This window comes from Numenius arquata, chromosome 11 (genome assembly GCF_964106895.1).
Source record: "Numenius arquata chromosome 11, bNumArq3.hap1.1, whole genome shotgun sequence".
NCBI classification, from domain to species: domain Eukaryota; kingdom Metazoa; phylum Chordata; class Aves; order Charadriiformes; family Scolopacidae; genus Numenius; species Numenius arquata.
In genome coordinates this window covers 1,970,793-1,989,855 of record NC_133586.1, presented here as the reverse complement: position 1 = coordinate 1,989,855, position 19,063 = coordinate 1,970,793, and the positions used below count along the sequence as shown (strand labels likewise).

The 19,063-nt window shown below is 45.5% G+C and overlaps 1 protein-coding gene across 1 annotated transcript in view; it reads left to right on the top strand.

The window, feature by feature from the left end:
- The window catches only part of IQCH (IQ motif containing H), a 64,232-nt gene that overhangs the window by 44,304 nt on the left and 865 nt on the right, over positions 1–19,063 (top strand). The window contains exons 15-18 of the mRNA XM_074155717.1: positions 1,446–1,566; positions 3,572–3,858; positions 15,541–15,708; positions 18,360–18,485. Of these exons, the coding sequence (XP_074011818.1) occupies positions 1,446–1,566; positions 3,572–3,858; positions 15,541–15,708; positions 18,360–18,485 (702 nt within the window). The remainder of the gene's footprint in view (positions 1–1,445; positions 1,567–3,571; positions 3,859–15,540; positions 15,709–18,359; positions 18,486–19,063) is intronic.

The window sequence follows — 19,063 nt, the reverse complement described above, 5'->3', positions numbered from 1 at the left end:
TAGCCATCAGGTGAAGGTCGTGCTGCTTACTGTATTGATACACTGACTAAAACAATTTTTTAGCATTTTTTCTGAGATGTTTAAAACCAAAAACATATTTTTCTCCTTTAGTATATGAAAGGAGCCCACGTAGCCCAGATCGGCATCATTATCTAAGCACCTCAATATTTTCAAGGCATCTTTTTCTCAATTCCATGTGAGGTGGGGACAGCGATTGTCCCCATTTTGTGGCTGGACAGCTGAGGCGCAGACAGAAGGTCACTTTCCCGAAGTCTCAGGCAGACTGTGTTCAGGAACAGGATATTCCTAGGTCTCCAATACATAAAGTTGATACCCTAATCATTGGCCCCTCCTCCTCCTCCGCATTCTGGTGGATAAATCACAGAAGCTGATTTTGAATTCGTATTTTTGGTTACGTCACATCACGCGCTTCATGGCATAGCCCAGCGATTCAAAATCACTGCTCTGGAAAAACAAATTTATTTATTTTTATTCCTATTCTTAGATGTTAGCCATAAGGTTTTACCGTGTTCATCCAGAGCTCAAGATAAAACGATTGCGGCTTAGGACATTGCCAAGATGAGAGGATGGTTGGTCATCTTCTGAAGCAGGGGAGGCTGAGGAGAGAGGATGTAAAACAGAAGCAAAGAGCCCCAGGGGAAGCGGGCGAACGCTTATGAAGCAGCAAGAAAAGGAGCCTGAAGCAATAGAGTCAGGGTCCTTGCACTTTATATGCCTGTGTACTTCTGGGACGTTTTCGAACAGTAAAAGCAGTTGGTTTCTGTATTTAATGGGGTTGTTTTGTGTGCACGATAATACAGTAAAGAATTTGAAACTAGGAAAAAGGTAGCTTATCTCCTGTCGAATGACTAATCAAATTCTACCAAAGATAGAGGCACAAATACTCTTGTGAATTCATGTTCCATATTGGGGACTGTAAAAGGGCATCTCCCGCTTTCAAAATGCTTTTGGTTGATTATTCCTCCTTTTTTTTTTTTTTTTAATAACAAAATGGTGTTTGGGTTGATAAAACAGCTTAAACATAGTCAGTAAAACTGTTTCTGGCATATGTGACTATTTCAATGTGCTCAGTTTCAAAACATAAACAACGTAGAAGTTATTGACTCCTGGTATCGATCCCTAAGCAGTTACCAAGTGCTTAGCATTTTCAGTTGCCAGATCAAATTATTGATATAAATTATAATGAAATAGATTCTATACTGAGGTGGGGGCGTGGATTGTCTTTCAGAGAAGGACAGTTTTCAATAGGAGGGAAGAGTAGAAAGTAGAAAAATTAAAAAAGGCTTCCTGACTGTGGGTAAACAGTAACCACATTTTTTTTTTTTTTTTTTTGCCTGTTGGAGGCCTGGTTTTTAATCACCCCACAAGCAGTTTTCATTTCTGTAGTAAAATTGCTTGTGGTTCTATTTAATTTGTTTCTGCAGGAGCCAGCTTTGGTGAAGATCTCCCAGGAGCTGCCGGGCCTTTTAGCACAGCACGTACAGCCAGTCAATGAGAAACGATTCCCTACATGGGAAAAATTCCTCCAAACATTTCTTAGTCAAGGTAAATAAGACTGCAAAGTCGCTGTTAAGTGTTATAAGGAGTAATTATACCATATTGTATGCCATACTCTTGTTAATCTTGGGCCCATTTAAATATTTATCTCCTTTTATTTCTCCATTATGCTTCAAATGTTCATTTACAGATGAATTATAGGCAACTATTCTATCATTCATGTGTCCTATCCAAGCGTTTAACCTATATTAATCTTGGATTACCTTTCTCACGCGATTCCCAATCAATAAGCACCGACTCCTTGATCCTGGGTTACGGTACTGGAGGCTGTCGCGTTTCGCAGAGGGCTTTAAGGAGTGTTGGCGCGTGAGTTTGCACACAGGGAAATGTGAGAATATTTCATATTTGTTCGATGTTGGTGAGCAAACAGCTGTGAGACTCGCTTTTCCCTCCCCTAGGACCAGGAAGGGAGCTATATGTAAACACATATACATTGCATGAAGTGAAATGTGCTCATAACCTTTAAGTGGTTTGGAGAAGAGCTGAGCTTTCTCCCCGGTTCTTGCCTTCCAGGCAGGTGGTGTCACCACCGAGGACCAGTAATGCAATGCCATATTGTCCCTTACAGGACATTGGCACAGACTGTTGCCGCGCTCTTTCTTGCCCTCCAACCAAAGGCACGTGAACAAGTTCCAATCTGAGAGCTGGATGGTTTCCTTCTCGTGGTGCCGCCGTCCTCAGCGGGGCTTCCTGCATTAAACCCGCTCACGGCACCTTTGGATCAAAGCTGGCCAGTACCCAACTGGCCCAGAGCTCAGAAATGAGCCCATCTTTGTCCGGAAGAGGCAGCGCGGAGAAAACCCTTGTCTAATCACTGCGTACTGGTGTGTGTGCGAGTGAGCTTTGCACACACGTTAACAGCCTATATTTGTGTGCCAGATTTTGAACCAAAAAGATACAGTGTTTGTGGTTGGGTAGTAAATTTCTGAGGTGGTTCTGCCCTGCCATAGTTTTGTATTTTATATAACGGGTATACACGTTTCATACATTTCTTTATGTATATATTACGTTTTATACATTTTTTTTCTGTGGGAGAAACATGGATGATTCAAAGCTTTGAAAGTATTTTTTTGAAAAATAATACCAGTTAACATATATAGGACCAATTTTTATTACGTTAGCTTATCCTAACCAAATGACTTGTGGCATTCTGTACAGTAAAAAGGCAAATCCAAAATGCCAGCCAGTGTTCTTTGTGATTTTCCTATGGACAACCTTGCTAGAAGTTGTCATCTACAAACCTTCCCATCTACACACCAAGTTCCTCGTGTGGATGAATACCAAAAGGCAGGTTACTTATCTCCAACCCTCGTATGGGTGAGAATCTCCAAGATGAGTTTCACAGCAGGAGATACCACTCCCTCAAGGTCCCAACATTGCATTTCACTGCTGTTCTGGCATTTAGCTGGGCTGTAGGACAGCCCAGGATTCGTTCATACATCCCGACAGCATATTTCTCCTGTCAGGTATGTGATATGCGTGTTTTGGAACTGCTCGCAAAGCGTCTGCAGCTCAAAAGCCACCGGTAGAACTGTACGGTGCTGTAGTAGATGAGATGTTATTAGGAGATGAGATTAGATATTAGGAAGAACTTCTTTGCTGTGAGGGTGGTGAGAGCCTGGCCCAGGTTGCCCAGAGAAGCTGTGGCTGCCCCATCCCTGGAGGGGTTCAAGGCCAGGTTGGAGGGGGCTTGGAGCAACCTGGTCTGGTGGGAGGTGTCCCTGCCCAGGGCAGGGGGTGGCACTGGGGGGGCTTTAAGGTCCTTTCCAACCCAACCCATTCTAAGATTTTTATGTCTTCTTTCTCTTCGAAGAGATTCATGGGTTCTAGCTCCACTGCTCACGTTACAGTTATTTACTTACTGTCTCTCCGTAGCAGCCCTCCCTGCAACGTCTGAGCTCAACAGGAGCTGGATGGGTTCATTCTGTGCACTCGGAAGAGCATCACGTGTGAATTTGATTACCAGCTTAACAGCGAATTTGTTTCTTACTAGGCGGTGTGATAGAAGCCTTCCCGCTCTCGGAAAACGTCACAAACCTTACAGTGGACATGCTGATAGAGCCAACAGGCGAGGTAAAAATAGTGTCATCTGGAGACCAGCTCCACGCTGAAGGTCCTTTGCGGTCATCTGGCACCACCATTCCCCAATGTTCTGTCGATCCAGCCATTCTCAATCCGCTCTGCTTAAAAATTGGTGAAACCTGTAAATCTAAAGGAGTGCTTGGTTACTTCTCAGTGGATTTTGTGGCTTTCATCCATCCGCTAACCATGGAGCAGAAGGTGAGTGGGGCAGACGCGTTCCTTCCCATTGTCCCCTTGAGATCAAGAAATGCCCGCTTTCCCACTTGATTCCAGCAGATCTGTCAGCAGAAAGCTTTACCCTTTGGAACAAACTTTCTTTCAAAGCCACGAGGCCTGTGGAGGGAGGGGAAGCACCTGGTTATTCTAACAATAGCATAAATTTTAGACTTGATGTGCCAGGTGGACCCGAGGAACCTTTTTTCATCAGCCTGAAGAGTAACAAACCAACAAAGCCCGTAGGGCTGCTTTCAGAGCTGAGTGATACGAAAATAATATTTTAATTTCTTCTAATGACTTTTCTTTCCCTAAAATGAGTGCATTCTGCATTAAGCTGGTAATTACAGCCGATGGTCTTATGGCTAAAATGATTAGATTATTTCAGTTTCAAAATGGTCTGAATCTCTTGTATTTTGCTTTTAAAAAAATAATTACAGGGATTATTGTACTCTGTTGAGCAAAGCAGTGTCTGTAAGAATGCAGATCTGAGGCTTGAGGATGAATTTGAGGAAGAGGGGATATTGACAGTTTCTTATAGCAAGAAGGATAGTTGTGATGGATAATGTGGTTTACATCGTAACGGCTAATTTAAGGAGAAGAGGGGTAATGGAAAGCGGTGCGGTCACCACGGCTCAGCCCTGGGTCAGGAGTCTCTGAGCTGGCACAGAACGGCTCACTGTGAATAAAAAGGAAAATACACTCATTCAGACCACTTTTGCTCTGCATTTGGCTCTTGGTCTGAGAGAATAATTTACTGCAAGAAAGATAGAAATGCTCTTGCAGCAGATACAAAATTATCCCCCAGTATCAAAGTGCGGGCTGAGGTCAATGTGTGTGACATGAGGGTGCGTATGATTAAAGATACCATTGCAGGGATTGCCATGAACCTGCTGCTTCCCAGACGGAGGGGCCTGGGAGCACCCACATCACCTCACCTGAGGGGCAGTAGCTTCTTACAATGTGCTCATGCAGTAGCTTAAGCTGTTTATCTCTAGCATGAACGTTCCTGTGGAATTCCCTCTGGAGATCCTGGTCCTAATGAGTCTTCCACGTGGGCTGCACAGGCTCCCGAGTGGTTTTATCAGAGCCCTTTGGGTCTAGCATAGCTCTGAGGCTTCCTGCATGCCTAGTATCAGGAGCAGACATGAGAGCAGAGCATTTTAAAGAGTGAAATTCCAAGGTTAATGCCTTGAATTACCTCGAAAGGAAAATGCTGCGAGGAAGCCCATGCAGTTCTGAAGTGCTGGAGCACGGTGTGACTTACATCAGGCATAACCGAGCAGAATGGAAGGGACTAAATAAATGCTTTCTCGTGGAATCCTGCCCAGGAGAGTCTTTTGTGTAGATGAGTAATGGGGTCTTTTCAGAAGGTAAAATCGGAACCACTCCAGTGACCCTAGTCCTCCCTGCCAGAGTTTACAAGCCTATCAGCAAAACCTCGCAGTCAGCTCTATCAGAACTTTTGACAACATAAAAAGTAATATAATAAATCAAGAGAGTGGAAAGGTATTGCCTCCAGAATCTGGTGGGGCCTGCGATGGATGGCAGGAAGGCAGAGGGGCAGGATGGCAGGAAGTTCAGAAGAACTGAACTTTCAGATATCATAAGTGATGGAGGATGCTGCCCCAACACGCTCTGCTTCCAGTGCCACAGAACACACGGGTAAGAGAATGGATTTAAAGAAGCAATTTAATCCCTGGCATGAATGTTGCTGATCAGCCTTGATGACAGTTTGTCACAAAATATTAACGTCGCACGTTCCTACACTAGAGGAATCTGGCATTTGTTTTATTTATAAGGTCAGATTTCTTTGTCACAACATAATCTACTAAATCCTTTCAGCAGTCAGACACTATGAAAGCCAAATGAAGGGCATTATTGAATACTGTATTCTGGTTAAAAATAAAAATACTTCCATGAGTTTAAAATCAGTGAAGCCAGGTTTCCCATGGATCTGTGCCTTCAAGTTAAGTTCCCGTGTGTTCTCCAGCTGAACTCACCCTGCAGCCTTTCCCGTTGTAAGGTCTTTTTCCTCTGTCCACTTCTTTTAGAAATCTCACGAGCGTTTAATATATTTGACAATTTTACCTTCTTCCAAATCTGGCTGATATTGGCCAATAGGATTCATTACTATGACAGGTGTAAAAACCTAAAGCATAAAGCCAGGCTAAAATAAAACAGATGAAGTAAAATCTGGGTAAAGAGACTGAGTTTTCGGTGTTCTGGTAGTGGCCTTGGATTGAAGACTAAAGAAAATGAGATGATTTTTAAAGAAGACAAAATCCTTATTGTTAGTGATGAATAGTATTGTTGAGCGTACTGGGTACAACTACACAAATTAAAAATTAGCATATAGATACTTCAAGATTCCAGATCTCGGCATCAAGTCTCAATTATTTCTAGTATTTCCAATGCATCTCCTTGGGGTTTTTTTGCGATTTTGACATTGTTTTCTTTTAGAATCTTTGATTAGGAGGCTTTAAAAAGTGTTGCAGTGTAAAAAGGGAACAGGTCTGTATTTATGGGGCTGGGCTATGTGGTGGGGGGGGCTTTGGGAAGGTGGTGTGGCTGAACACGCTCAAATCCCTTTGGGTGTCTCTTTCTCCTCCGCGTCTGAAAATCACAGCTCGTGTGGTGTGAGAAAAGGCTTTAAACATAGGGCTTGTATTTCAAACCAGAGTCAGCATATGGTGCCCATTGGCAAAAGCTGGCTCTTTGGCGGTGCTATCAGAATTATATTCCTTTTTAAGCTCAGAGGAGGCTTAAAATCAGGCTTTTGGTAACCGGTACCAGTGTAGGGTGACTGTGATAAACCAGAGAATTGGAATAACGTCACCTTTGAAGTACAGAGCACAGTTACATTTGACTCCCAAAATGTATTTACACAGGCGGCATCATCAGAACTGCAGATAAGCCGTTATTGGACAACTTCCATGTAAAGTTGCTTTAAAAAGCTTAAGGGATGACATTCTCAAGTCGATGGGAGTTTTGCCAATTGCTTCACCCAAGCCAGGAGTTCACCCAAACGCAGAAATGCTTCCTGAATTACTACGGTTGTAACATTTCCTGGCACGAAAAAGACGTTTTAAATCAGTCAGTGTTTCTTGTTGACCTCTTATTATCCCTGGCTGCTCTGTCTTGGTTTTTCTTCCCCTGTTTCCAGTTGATTTTACCTTAATATTTCCTATGTTTGTCAGCGTGTACCACAACTTTAACATTATTTAAGCACGGGTTTTAAAATTTAACTAGATGCAGAGGCAATTAATGATGCCATCTGTCTTGTGTGAGAGAGATTACACAAAAGATTGTGCTCCTGAAAGCACTATTTTTTTGGCAAACAAGAAATCCTATTAGACTCCCAGAACGTTTGCTCACTAATTTCAGAAGTGCCCACTTTAATGCAGTAGCTGAAAGGCTCAGATACATTTCCTGGAAGTACAGTATGTTTAGGCGTTCTTTCAACGTTATATTTTACAGAAAATATCAACCGATACGTGATATTTTCAGTAAAACTAAAAATTAAATATATCATTGAACATCTGTTACCAATACAGTTGGAGTATTTAAATACTTAAAAATCCCTGAAACCTTCATAAAGTTACACGCTACATAAATACAACTCTTTAGGAAATGTGAAGGGCCAAAGAAGTGCAAACGTCTTTCTGCGGTTGCGTAGTGCGCGGCCGTAAGCTGCGATCCAGGTACGTCCCCTGTGCACTCGCGGGGAGGGGACGCCAGAGCAGAGGAAAGAAATGCCTGTACTTTGAGTTTCAGGCTCTTTATCCGAAAGCCTTTAAAAATCTATATGTCATAAGCGTAAAATTAATTTGGGTATGGACGATGGGGTATGGCTTGTATTTTTAAAGATTGCTGGTGGTGGTGAGTGTTTTCCTTCCACGTGCCTTGCTCGCATTGTGTTCCCTTGGAGCACTAGTAGCAAAGAGACTCGGTGATGGATAAGGAATAACATGTGTCCATCAAACACAAAAGTCAATGGGAAGCCAGAATGAATGTGGGACTGAGAACTGTGGGTCACTGTGGGTCACTGCAGAGCTTCGTGCCCATCACACAGCAATGTCTTTACTCTCTTGCAGTTCTTGCAGTCTGCACTGACCAAAAGGTGACAAAAGCGATGGTGTCCTTGGGCGCGGAGGAGCTGGGTGATGCTGTAACCTCTCAGATGTAAGATACAGCCTCCTCTTTCCACGGGGCATTTCCACGTGCTTCTACTTGGTACCCAAATCTCTCCCAGCTCCCTTTCCTTCGTCCTCACGGGGGAACGAACCAGCCTGGCCCTGCCTGTGCTGGGCCTGTTTGCCACTGAGTAATTCAGAGGCATCTGCAGATCGTATCGTCCTCCATCCACCTATAGATCCTCCTTAAATTATGATAGCACTGGAGGAGGCTGCAGTTTGCAACCAAGAGCACGGAGGGTAGTGCCTGTAGGAGGATCTAACCCCTGTCTGAGTGTCTTCACGCCTGTCTGTCCTGCCGTCTGCTGCGCGTCGTGCTTCAGCTCTTGCATTTCATTGTTCCTTTCGTGTATAACTGAGGCTGAGATCAGAGCTGGGATGATGGGTTAGATGAGGAAGGTGGCGAGGCAGAGCCCACCACCCTGCCGGAGCACGCCGTGGAGCTGAGCACCCCAAAGGTATCCGTGGGATTACGCATCGGCTGCCACCCGCTGTGGGGCTGTGAGCGCCCCGGCAGGGGTCTGAGGGGCAGAGAGCGCTGGGGACTTGACACGATTCTCTGTTTGCCTCAGGAATCTGTTTCTATTTCGGTTATGAGCATCTGTGATTTGCTCCCGAGGGAAAGGGAGATGGAGACACGCAGGGAGATGGAGACACGCTGTTTTCAGTGTCTTGGGGGAAGAAGTGGAGGAGAAAAATTAGGTGCGTAACTTGGGACCGAATCGCTTCTGCTTCCCAGTCTGTTTCCCAAGACTGATCTTTAAGAGCGAGGCCTCGACCCTTCGAAGTGAAGTCTTGCACAGTATTGACTGGATCCTGCCCAGATCCCAACTCGTCGAGGAGCTGCACCTAAATAAGTCCGTTTAATTGACCGGGACTGCTTGAATGCATCAACTTACTTACGTTCATTGATCCGTGGGCAGGTAATTTGGAGAAGCGGGGTCGTAAGTCACCTTTTCCACCGGTTTGAGAGCGTAGGCAGCCCTGCTCCTCTTCCAGCAATAGCGAGAAAACACTGGATTAAATTGTTCAGAGTGCGCGCAGAGGAAAAGATGAGGCAGAACATACCGAAAGGAGAATTACAGGGCGGGTTTAGGTGGGTGTTCTCCCTCACTTCCGCTGGAGCGGCTTAAAAAGCCCCTGAGGAGGGTGGTTTCGGGGCTGTCGGCCAGCGTTGGCCGTGGAGACAGGTGTGGGGTCAGGAGGAGCGCGCTGGGGGTGTCTCTGAAGGCCTTACAGCGTCAGTGCTCCGAGGGACGCTTGCGGCGGGATGCTCTTCTGCATGCACAGAAATCTCAAGATTTCTCCAGACAGAATGTAGCATTTTCTACCTGTTATTTCCAAAAAAAAAAAAAAAAAAAAGAGCCACAGCGTTTTCCTTCACTGTTTTCCAACCTTCTGTTCGGCAGGACAGAGGTCAGGGCTGCTTCTAGGGCCCTAAAATTTAAGTTTTCGGGGCCAGCACCATCCCAGCAGCTGCCACGAGGTGGCAGCCGGATAAGATCCTGTCTGCGATCGCTGCCGAAATAATCAATTGTATTGGGAATTTTAAAAAGCCATTTAAAAAAAAAAAAGCTCTCTCTTTTCAACGCCCAAGTTGCATTAATGTTTTGCTAATTGACATTTTTACAGTGTCATTCAGCCACTTCTTTAAAAATAGCAGGTGTGCTCCTTGCACTAACGCAAACATCAACACTAGATGCAGATAAACCAGTTGAACTGGAGAAAGAAAAGCTGTGATTTAGTGACTCTTTAAGAACTTCTGTTTCCTTCCCTTCTCAAGTTTATGTTTTAAAGCTGAAGCATTTTTATGGCAGTTGTAAAGAATTACACTATAATTGTGACGTTATTCACTTGAGATGCCTTTGCCACGAAGCGCAGGCTCTTGAGCTGTGTCCGCTGAAGGAGAGCGGCTCCGGGTAGCACTTGGCCCTCTGTGTAAATGGGAGCAATTCCAGATTTCATCCTATTTCCTTGGACAAACAGCCACTAAGTCTTGCAGGATGTATTTCTAGCTTTTTTTGTTTTCCGTGTGTCCTGCAAGCCCCCAAAATCTCAAGTGAAAGCTCTTGATGTTACGCTAATTTCCCACGCAACCCTATCCGGATGGGATACCTCCTGGGGTAAATACCCGGGATTGCGCACGTGCCCTTATGGTGTATCCTCAGAAAAGGAGGACGGACTCGAGGAATAGGTATTTGTTAATCTGTATGATTTTATCATTCTTTATCTTTACTTAAACTTGACCTTTGCACAGGCTGCCTTCTAACAGCTCCCGATCTACTGGAGGAGATGATAATTCATCTGGTTATTAACTGCCTGACCTCCACAGACATCGCTTTATCAACTATGGAAATATATTCCTAAAATAAAATTAAAAAAAAACCCAACAAACCCTTAAACCAACGCCACAGCTCAGATTTTCAGGGCGTTCTAGAAGCTTTTGCCACCCATTTTATATTAGTTCAAAGGAAAACCTGTTGCAATCCAGTAAGATGGAGAGCTGAACCTGAAGGATCTTTCCACCTGCGACGAGAAGAGCAGCCCAAACTAATCGGGAGCTCTGATTTCGCTCCTTCTGCCTGAGCCTGGAGCTCTGGGGAGCTCTTAGACTGGTTTGAAGATTCTGTGCCACGAAGGTGGAGTTGGGTTGAACATTCCAAAGGAACGTTTTCGTTCAGTTTGAGTGGTTGGTTTTGGGTTTGTTTTTTTTTTTTTTAGTCAACTGCAGGAACAGCTACTCTTCTACGTCCTGAGACACGGAGAAAAGCTTGTGATGGATTTCACTACGTTCACGTTTCTGCGCGCAGGGGTTTCCTCAGTTAAAGTCTGCCACAGATAGGAGTGTCACATCCTGCTTGTTTCACAGCTCTGGTGGCGCTGAACCGGGAGGATTCTCCTCCCTTCGAAACGGGAACCTTACTGGAAAGCTGTGTTCCCTGCTCCGCTGTAACTCCAGGCATTGCTGGGAACTGCATCAGGATCTGTTCCTCACTGCTTTTATCTGATGCTGTGTGTGCTTTTTCCGTGGAGCTCCTGTAGTGCCTCTCTTGCCTTTCCCCCCAACTTCTGTATCGGCGTCAGCTGCGTCTACACCTCAGTTTTCAAAGCAGGAGCCTACCTGAGCACCTTCTACTCTTACTAGTGGTAACGTCGAGAACGATGAGTGCCCTTTTAGCTGCCATATAAATTCTAGGAACCAAAGAATCCGTGGGTGAAGCCTTCAGTCCGATCCCAGCGACGGTGGGGAGCGGTGCTGGGGGTCTGTACGTGGCAGCCCCTCCTGAGCAACCTGCTCTGGTGGGAGGTGTCCCTGCCCAGGGCAGGGGGTTGGAACTGGATGAGCTTTAAGGTCCCTTCCCACCCAAACCATTCTATGATTCTCCTCCTCGCACGGTTCCTCTGAGCCGCTGGAGGAGCCGTCTGTGGAATCGGTTCTACTGCGACAGTCTCCGTCATCCTATGACGGGAATAATGACAGGAGCAGAGGAAATGGTCTGAAGTTGGGGCAGGGGAGGTTTAGATTAGATATTAGGAAGAATGACTTTCCTGAGAGGGTGGTCAGGCACTGGCACAGCCTGCCCAGGGAGGTGGTGGAGTCGCCATCCCTGGAGGGATTTAGGAAATGTGTAGACGTGGCTCTTCAGGGCATGCTCTGGTGCCCGAGACTGTTGGGTTGTGTCTGTTTGTGGGTGTGGGGTGTGGTTGTGGGTGTTTGTTTTGCGTGGGTTTTGTTTTTGGTGTTTGGTTTTTTGTTTTTTGGGGGTTTTTTTGTTGGGTTTGTTGTGTGGTTTTTTTGGTTTGTTTGGTTTTTTTTGTGGTTGGACTCGATGATCTCAAAGGTCCCTTCCAACCAAGAAGATTCTGTGATTCTGTGATCCTTCACAGAGGGAGTTCTTTCAGTTGAAGAGTCTCATCTCTCGTTTGGGGTGACGGGTGCCATCTTGGTTAATGCCACTTCTTCCACCATCCCCTCCTCTCTGTGGCCACCTCTGCTCACACGCCGCGTGGTGCTTCGTCCAGGCTGGCCCAGCAGCACCAGGACTGCGGAACCGGCAGGAGAAGCCGAGCTGAGACCTTCCCGTGCCCTGACGTTCTAATACGGCAAAAGGAGCAGAGGAGAGAGCACCGGCTGTGTCTAAATTCCGTTGCCCAAACCGGTCACGTACAGGTGATGCCCAGCTCTTCTGGCTCTTGCAGTAGATGTTTCTCTCAGCTCATGTTCTCCGTATCTGCTGCTGACGGCGGCTCCAGCCGTACGGATTCAGCTCGGTGCTTTGCGTGCCAAAGAGCGCTCTCAAAGCAGTGGAAATACGTGATCTCAGCGTAAGGCTGGTGACATCCTCACAGAAAACGAGAACTCATCAACTACGGAGTCCACCTCGTTAGGATTCTTCAGATACAGATATAAAGGATTCTGGTGCTCTTTGTTTATTACAATTCATTTTAGGTCATTAGACCCAAGGGACACCTGCAAACTTCAAAATGGTCAGTATGTGCTTTGTATGATATAATGAGCTCCCCCTTTCCGTTTGGGAATATATATTGATATATTATTGGGGAAAGGTGCCGGGCTGACAGCGCCAGCGCTTCCAGCACAAGAGCGCTATAAGCAGCTCCGTAGCTGTTGTCTTCACGCGGCTCCACCAGCCAGACTCGGACCTGCCCGACTTCCAGCCTTGCTCAAAACTACCAAAAAAATGTTGCCTGGTAATGATTGCTTAAATTTTTCAAAGAGCATTTGTGACCTTCGGGAACTGGGATGGGACTTAGAAATCGTTCCATCGAAGGATTCAGTCGGCTGGAGCTGCGTTTGAGCCGGCAAAATGGGGAAAAAATTATCCTGTTGCCAATCCCATGAAAATAAATTTAGAGCTGTTGCCCAGGCTCTGTGTCTTTCCCGCTTCTGGAGCAGAACAAAGGGGATTTAAGGGGCGTTTCTGGATTTCCAGGGCGAAAAGGAATCCCTTGCTAGGATAAAGCTGGAATCTTATGCCACCTGATCCTTCTTCCTTTCTCCCCGTGTTAGGGATGTTCTGGGATGTATCCAGGGCAGGGACGTGGCGACATTAGAGCGTTCTCTGAGAATCCTGAGCCAGGAGAAGAGTCCTCCGGGGTGATCCCAGCTGGCACACGGTGATGACCATTTGGCTGCTTTAACTGGCGATCGGGGTGGTCCAGCCTCGGGCTCAGGCCCGGGACGAGAGGAGGTGGCTCCCAGCCATGTTTGCCTCCTCCTTGTGCTCGGGGCTGTGGAGATCTACACAGAAACTCCTCAAAATAGCATTTGGTCGCTCTCATGATTTCCAGCGTGAAATTCACCCAGCTAAAAGCTTTTTCTCCTCTTCCCTGTGTTGTAGCCCCTTCCCTGGGCAGGGAAGAGGCCGGAGCCACCCCCTGGTGCCAGGATCCCGGGATCCCGGAGTGCTGCTGTGCCTTCCCCCAGCAGTGACCGGGAACGGGCCAGTGGGGTTGGCACTCCGGGGTTTGAAACGCATCACACAAGTCATTAACGGGTCTGTTCTCTACATCTGAAATGAAAACAGCGTCACTTTGCGCGGACTTTAATTTTAGTTGCTGACAACATGGGATTTGCTGAGTAACTCCTGCAAAGCGTGTGTGCTATCCCACGCTCGGTACGGTTTGTCGGCGTCGCTACCAGGGCGTAATGAATTTATCTTGTGCTGGTGGCTGCTTACGTTTGACCAGGCTGTGGTTTTAATGCTTTATCTGCTCTTCAATGCTCAACCCCTTCTCTGCCCGTTGCCAGAGCGCAGCCCTTGGGCTTACCCGGATGCGCTACGGCCGTGGTGTCTTCTTTACTTAAATTCTGTGGGTTTTTTCCATCTTTGCCCTTTACAGAGCTTCCGGATGGTGCTGGTGGGGACTCTGAGGTCCGAGCAGCTGCAGGTGCAACGTCAGGGTCTGGATGAAGAGCGACCAGTTGGCTTTGGCCGAGCTACAAACAGCCTCAAGATTTTCAGCAGCCCCTGGGCCCCTCGTGTAGCCCGGCCACCTCTTTCCGGGGGCAAAACTTTATTGAGAATCTAAAATCCGACTCAAACGAGGTTCCAGACACACCGGCTCTTACTGCTTTGTTGATAATGTTTATGGAAATTAATGTAAGGCTTCTACAGTATGTACAGTTTATAATTGCTATTCAGCTCATTGGAAAGGTTAGCGCGTGCTGGAAAAGTACAAATCGATATGAAAGTTCCTCCCTGTCTCGCAGAAGCGATGATAAAGAATAAATTATTGAAGAAAATTAAGCATTATAATTGGGGAATATTCCCCTATTACTAAGTAAAGCCAGCCATTAGCATCCGATTTGCATTTTATACCATGCAGCAGGAAATATTTAAGTTGACAAATAGGATATTTAATACAGCAACAGATACTTGGCAGTTAGATATTAACAACTGTTACTGATGTGATTTATTCGCTATTATAAAAAGGGCATTACTATGTGCATATGATTCAGAAATTAACTCCAGTTTACCAAGAGGCCCTGACTGCTTGACCCCTTAATATCCTTATAATGACGCCATTTACCATTCAAAGGCTTATTCAAGTCATTCGCCGCCAGATTTGTTTTAACGGGGTCCACTGTAGGGCAGACATTTGTGTGCCTTAACATTTCTCATTGATGTCGTAGGCACAAGCATTTTTTAAGAGGGAAAAACTCAGGGGTAAGGGCACACTGGGGTTACTGGGGGCGGAGGAGCCTCGCAGAAGCGACCCACGGTACTTCCCTCGGTGCGGACCGGCCTCGCAAATCCTGCCTGGCTTTTCCGTGCTTTAATGCTTTGAAATCTTCGTGAGGTCGGTGCCGGGCTTTTGTCATTGCGGGGGGGTGGGCTGGGGGGGGGTGGGCTTCCACTGGCAGCCCCACGATCTCACGGTCTGATTTCCCGTGTAATTACACGGGTATAAATCTGACAGCACCGCAAACCAGCGGCGAGTGGGAGCAGGTGACCCACGCATCGCCTTCCACACGGATTCCACACTTCCCTAATCCTACTCAGCTCAGCTTTGCCTTCTGCGACTCCCCTTTTTCCATCTCAAAATACCTCTTTGGAACCGAAGGCTGACTTTATTTAACGCTAATTATTTTTCAGCTGAAAAATCCAGGTGTGATCTTTAGTATTTCGATAATTACCTATTTAATGCGATACAGGCTTTACCGCCGTGGAGCTCATCCATCTGCTTTTTCTAATCGCTGCTAAAATCACAGGTCACTGTTCTGTCCTCGGCCTTTTGGTTTTCTCTGAGAAGTTACTTTTGAAGTTACATACGAGTTCTGATTGTTCCCGTTTCGTCGCTGCCCGGGAGGCACCAGCACAAGGAAACCAACACGCATGGAAATCAAGGCCTAGATGTTCCTTTACGCAACTGCTGAGTTTCACTCTTCTTCTTCTCTGTATTTTTTTTTTTTAATTTATTTTAATGCACCTGTTTGTCTTTTGATTAGGTGTGGGCAACAGACCTCGACCTTTGCTATAGTGACCAGCTGGCCTTGACTCAGCTCATGTTGTACGTGACAGATGGAAATGTGGATTGTCGCTCTGGCCGCTTTGAAGTCTCTCTTCCTTCGAAGAAAATGAAAAGCCACCGTATTCAGCACGAGGAGACAAAACCCGTAAGCAGCTATTTGTTTACCAAGAAAATTATTTACGTGAATTACCGAAAAGTCAAAAATCTGTCCTAGGTCACTGTTGTAGAGGAGCTCAATCTGCTCCTTTCAGATTCTAAACCGCCACTTTCAGATTTTAGAAGGTTAATAAAGTCAGCGGGATACCATCACGTTAGAAATTAACAGAAAGGTTCTGGGGGCTTGTGGGCACCTGATTATTCATTCTTCCTACTCACCACCACCGCTTTGTGGTAGTAACCAACTTCTAAATATTTTAGGTAGTTTTCAAGTTGTAAAGAATGTGGTCGTTTGGAAGTTGCAAGAAAAAGGAAGGAGGTGAAAGCACTCCCTGGCCATAGCAGGAACTTAAAAACAGTCAAGAAGAAATCTGAGCCTTCAGCTCGTGAGCTCTGAGCCGGGATGAGAATTCGGAGCCCTGAAGTTCCACCCCAGCTTCGTGCCGCACACAAAGCCCAGGCGCTCGGGGTTGGAGGTTTAGGTGCATCCTGTGGATCTCACCTTCCATCTCTCGGAAAGGTCGTTAAGGTTGTCCCCGTAATAGTGCCTCGCCGGGATGGGATTTTAAATAAGGTGCTATTTGTGTATTGCTTTGGGATCCGTATAAACACACTGTCACGGAAGCACAGTTAACACATGACGACTTATTATGCTGATTGGGTGTATTAGATCAATCCTGTATTCGATACGGCTCTGAACCTTGAGACTGTCCCTCAAAAAAGGGAAGAAAGGCCTTTAGAAAAGTCAGAGGATAAGAAATGTAGGTATAAGGGCACACATATATACACATACAGATAGAAACCAGATGCCGTTTCACGTGTTTTGACAGAAAATGCACAACTCCTTTTATTTTGTGCGTAGAGGAGGAACGGAGCGGCATTCCAAAAATGTCAGGGAGCTGTAATTTAGAGGTTAATGAGCTCTTGATCTATTGTTCTTGTCAAGCAACCACTTTTAGTTGGAGAGAAGGAAATTAGATATGATTAGTCCCAGTAGTGCAAGTTTTAGAAATGAAAAGTAATCAAGTAGCAACTTTTTTTTAATTAAAATTCTGTCAGAATTAACATAAATTGTCGCTATATCCTATATTTTTCTTCTTTCTTTGTTTCTGAGGGTTTTATCTCTTTAAGAGTTAACTACAAAAATGCGCTCTCTCAGGCAAGTATCTTTAGAAAAAGAAACAAACAAACCAAGAGACAAATGCTTTTCCAGCACATGATCTGTAATAAATGATTAAGTAAAACACTTTGTGTAAAATTATGATGTTAATAATGATTCTGTCCCTTTTAATTTATTATATATTCTCAATCCTGGTAGGTTTGATTTTGATAAAACGGAGCAGCAACTGAGTTTGTGTGATGATTTTATTTTTAGAAATCCTTCTTTGAAAGAACAAATTTCCTAGATACTGCTGCTACTGTAATTATGTACAAAACCAATCACTCATTATAGTTAGGATACATTATCTTCTAGACAGATGAGGCTAAATAAGCAACACATTAATAATTCATCCCGCAGTTCATTATGCATGTGTATGCATGCTTTGTAGCTGAAATAAGCACCTCATCAACCTGATGCCAACCCTTAAACAATAGTTCTGTGTTATTGCAGCCACATTCAAGTTTACGCTTGTTAAACTGCTACTTGGATTATTTTATCAAGCATTCATTTATTTGTGGTCCCCCACTGCAGAGAACAGATTTTGGAAGCTCCTTTTTTAAGTTAATGACTTGAGCAATGGGTGTTATTAATTCTCAGAATATTATAAACATGATTAATTTTCAGGCAGAGATGTATTATATAAGGATTTCAACTATGTCAACTTAAATGAGTCAACGTCAAAACAAATATCATTTTAGAAAAAAATACTGTAAATTACACGCTTCGATGTGCGGTATCGCCACTCGGAATGAACAGCCCAGTATTAAAAATAACATCACAGGAAAGCCTTGCTTTAGGAGACCATCTCTGTCCAGTTCCCCGCAATGCAACCTCGCTGTTCTGTAAGAGTTTAATCTCCAACGGTGTGCTGATTGTCACCCGTGGTGTGAACTCACTGGTACCACCGGGACCGCTCCTCGGAGTCACTGGGCCTTGTCTCCTCAAGGACTTGCTGGAAAAATGATGCTCGCTAATGCCGCAGCGGAATGTTCAGTCTTGGAGAAACCCACTTGAAATTTAGCTTTAGAAGATCTGGTTTAAAACCTTTTTATTCTCTGGCGAAAAAAAAAAACCCTACTGATGATCCGCTTTGGAATTTCTGCTGTCGAGAAGGGCTGACTCCAGAACAACGTGTGTTACCGCGGGGCAGGATGGGCTCAAAGGATCCACCGAGAATGAGTTCACAGGGCTCAGGGCCCAGTGGAGCTGCGAAAATACCAAAATGCGGTTCATGAAGAGGGATTCTGTAGATCTGATCTGCAATATAAGGTTTTAGGTACAGGGTGAGGCGAGGATTTCGTTTTGCTGCATGAAAATGTCTGTGGTCAATAGAGATTGTGATGAAGAGGAATTCCTCCAAATGGAGTCTGACTCCGCACTGAGATGAGTTCACTGGGAAAAAGCCATTTATATAGTAAATTGATGGTTTCGGATATAAACTGGTATGAAAATGAAAAATCTGATGTTGTTTTCTCTAGCCCTCTCCGATAAGGCACCGGTGCACAGCAGCGAGCAGCCAGCTGAGGCACTCCGGCCTCTCCAGGGTCTCCTACAATGTTCTCCTCCAGATGTGCAAAGCTCACGGTGTTGGATTTGATCTCCAGGTACGAACGGGAAAAATTAGAAAACGTGATAGTCACTCTGCATACTTTTTGTATGTAAACTCTAACAGAGTGAAACCACTTAGCACAAGGTAAAGTTTAAGCGCTCCGTTTAGCATAATACACGAGACGGAACAGCAGAGAGGGATTTCAGATCCCTGGGCACTGGGCTTCACTGGGAAACGCAGAGCTCGATGTGCTTCTCAGTATAAACCCTCCTCGGGGATGGCTCCTGAGACTTCTCAGTGCCAAGTGACAACGGTCGCTTGGCGCACCTAGAAATCAAACTGGGAGATTTGCTGCTGACCAAACTGGCACCAGTATCAGGCCCATGATGAACCACAGCAAAGGTTAGTGGATGAAAAGCTCAACATGAGCTGGCAGTGCGCGCTGGCAGCCCAGAGAGCCAACCCCATCCTGGGCTGCATCAAGAGAAGTGTGGCCAGCAGGTCGCGGGAGGTGATTCTACCCCTCTACTCTGCGCTCGTGAGACCCCACCTGGAGCACTGTGTCCAGCTTTGGAGTCCTCAGCACAGGAAGGACATGGACCTGTTGGAGCGGGTCCAGCAGAGAGCCATGAA